This window comes from Dermacentor variabilis, chromosome 3 (assembly GCF_050947875.1).
Source record: "Dermacentor variabilis isolate Ectoservices chromosome 3, ASM5094787v1, whole genome shotgun sequence".
Lineage (NCBI taxonomy): Eukaryota > Metazoa > Arthropoda > Arachnida > Ixodida > Ixodidae > Dermacentor > Dermacentor variabilis.
Genome location: NC_134570.1, coordinates 158,472,538 through 158,475,135, shown reverse-complemented (window position 1 = coordinate 158,475,135; position 2,598 = coordinate 158,472,538). Strand labels below are relative to the sequence as shown.

The 2,598-nt window shown below is 51.7% G+C and overlaps 1 protein-coding gene across 1 annotated transcript; it reads left to right on the top strand.

Annotated features, from left to right (window-relative positions):
* Positions 1-530: 530 nt before the first annotated feature.
* LOC142574845 (uncharacterized) lies at positions 531-1,825 on the top strand. Its single transcript, XM_075683848.1, has one exon. It carries the CDS (start codon positions 566-568, stop codon positions 1,823-1,825), a length of 1,260 nt encoding a protein of 419 aa, XP_075539963.1. The 5' UTR covers positions 531-565.
* The last annotated feature ends 773 nt before the right edge of the window (positions 1,826-2,598 follow it).

Below are 2,598 nucleotides of genomic sequence, written 5' to 3'. Positions count from 1 at the left end.
AGCACGTGCTGCGAAGTGACATGGGAACGCGGGAATGGTAATTACCCGCGAAAGGGCGCATGAGCGATCGCGTCACTCGTGACGTCAGAACTTACAGTGACGCCATCGCACCTCCGCGAATAGAAACAGCCGCCAGCAGTCTGATTGCCTTCGAGTCTGAGCCTATAGCTTCTTTAAGTGCGCCTTGCAGACGACGCGGGTGCTCGCAAAAAAATTGGAGGACGCTTAAGCTTCGCCTTCAAGAGTGGAACGCGACAGCGTTCCCGTCGACCCGCCAAGGGGTGTAAGACAATGGGCTACGGCGCAGCGACTACGCGCCCCGCATCGGACGCGGTGAGCGTCGAGCAACGCAGCGTTCGGCGCGACAACGAAATGTGCGCCTGAGCAAGCGACGCACGCCTGAGCCTTAGAAACAGCTCGTTTCTAAGGCAACACCGCGTTCACTAGAGGAGCTTTTGTACCGCTTTGAAGCATCGAACTCGTGGCTCAGTGGTAATAAAGAAAAAAAAAGCTCGTGGCTCAGTCATTCCTTCGTCGGCTCTCGTGCGCGTCGGACGCTGGGATCATGTGCTCTCTCCGAGCGGTGTCAGCGGCTTCAGGCCGTGGTTCTACTGTATCTGCTGAGGATTACAAGGTTATTCTGCCCCAACTGCCAACTGGAAACGCTTCCCTGAACACTGTATTTCTTCATTGTGATGTGTCTGCGAGGCCCTACCGAATCAACGATTTCGAAGAAGAAATTGAGCGCCTACAAGTAGTCAAGGATGTAGCGTCGATCGGTGCCTACCAGATGAATCATGCCTGGGCGCTAACGACACATTCCATGGCCGCAAAACAAGTGCTCGTAGATGCAAAGGAACTGCGCATCAAAGGTAAAAGATGCCTTGTCATCGATCCCAACGACAGTCAGGTGAGAGTCAAACTTCACTGGCTTCCTTACCATATCAGTGACGACGCCGTGCGAAAAGCGTTGGAACCATATGGGAAAATTGAAGAAATGAGTAGAGAAACGTGGCAGACTGGAAAATTCAAGGGAGCGCAAACCTCATCTAGGTCGGTGATTTTGAGACTGAAACACGGATTTACTGTCGAATCGCTTCCGCATCAGATTCGTATTCAGGGCAGCAACACTCTTGTAATTGTGCCTGGACGACCACCCCTGTGTCTGAGATGTAAGAAATCGGGCCATATAAGAAAGGATTGTCGTATCCCGCGGTGTTCTGCATGCCGCAAATTTGGTCATGAAGCTGACGACTGCAGGAAAACTTACGCTACCATGACACGGGAAGACGGCGAGAACGCCGACACAGATGCGCTCATGGACGAGGATGAAGCTGTAGAAACTTTACAGCCTCGTACCATTAATCTTTCCGCGTGGGTGCCTGAGCCTGCAACACCAACCACGCAAAAAGAAGCTGAGGCCGACTCTCCAGTGAAGGCTGTATCACCTGTTGTCTCTGTAACAACGGATAAAATCTCGGGGGAGCCCGAAGAAAAGTGCAGTGTAGTGTTTCAAGTTCCGTGCCCTTCAGTGCTTGTGGAGTCGCCGACGGCGTCTAAAGTGAGCTACCCAGCAGAACCAGAACGCCCGGAGACGCCCGTGGCGTCTGACGACGCAATATCTGCGACAGAAGCAGAGATTGCGGACTTAGGAGCGGAACGTCCCAAGACGCCAGCGGCGTCTGAAGCCCCGTACCTTCCAATGGAAGCGGAGACGCCAGAGGCGTACCATTCCCTGGAGTCTGAGCCGGAGGACGCAAGCAATAGGGCTACAAGGATGCCTGAGCTTGGTTCGGACGAGGATGAAGGCACATTACAGAGATGAGAAGCATGGTGCAAAAAGTAAAATCGAAAGCGGCCATGAAGAGGAACCGTGTTACCACGGCTCCTCGGATACCGCCCGTAGAAAAACGTCACAAGCGCTCCTTGTGACCTGTAAAGATCACGCCTCAAAGGTATGCATCATTGGCCGGAGTATCGGCAGTTTTATCACTATGGCTTACTTAAAGCTAGCAACCTTTAACTGCGTGAGCTTGGTCGCACGCAGGAGGAAGCAGTGGTTTCTAAATCTGCTACTGCAAGAAAATGTTGACATTGCGTTTATTCAGGAGACAAAACTTTCATCGAGTGTGCAGTTGGAAGAGATGAACCACTTTGTTCGCCAACATTACTCGTTTCATTTTTCGCCTGCTTGTGGTTACAGTGGAGGGACGGCAGTTTTGGTAAAGAAACACTCAGCGGCACTAGTGTACCCCGAGTGGGACAAGGACCGAAACGGCCGTGTATGTAGTGTGGATTTGATATACCGGAATGAACCATACAAGCTTGTTTCCATTCATGCTCCGAATGACGCACCGCTCCGAAAAGAATTCTTTGCAGGCCTGAGGCAGTATCTTGACTCACCATGCCGTACCATATTTGCCGGAGACTTTAATTGTGTTTTACGTGCTTCAGACTGTTCGAAAAAGCGATCTCCAGATACCAGCCTAGCAGAGCTCAGGAAGCTTTTGAGAGACTATGACTTGCAAGATGTTACCGAGCTTGCGCCAGGAGATAATGACGGTTTTACACATTGGCAAGGGGACTGTCATTCAAGGC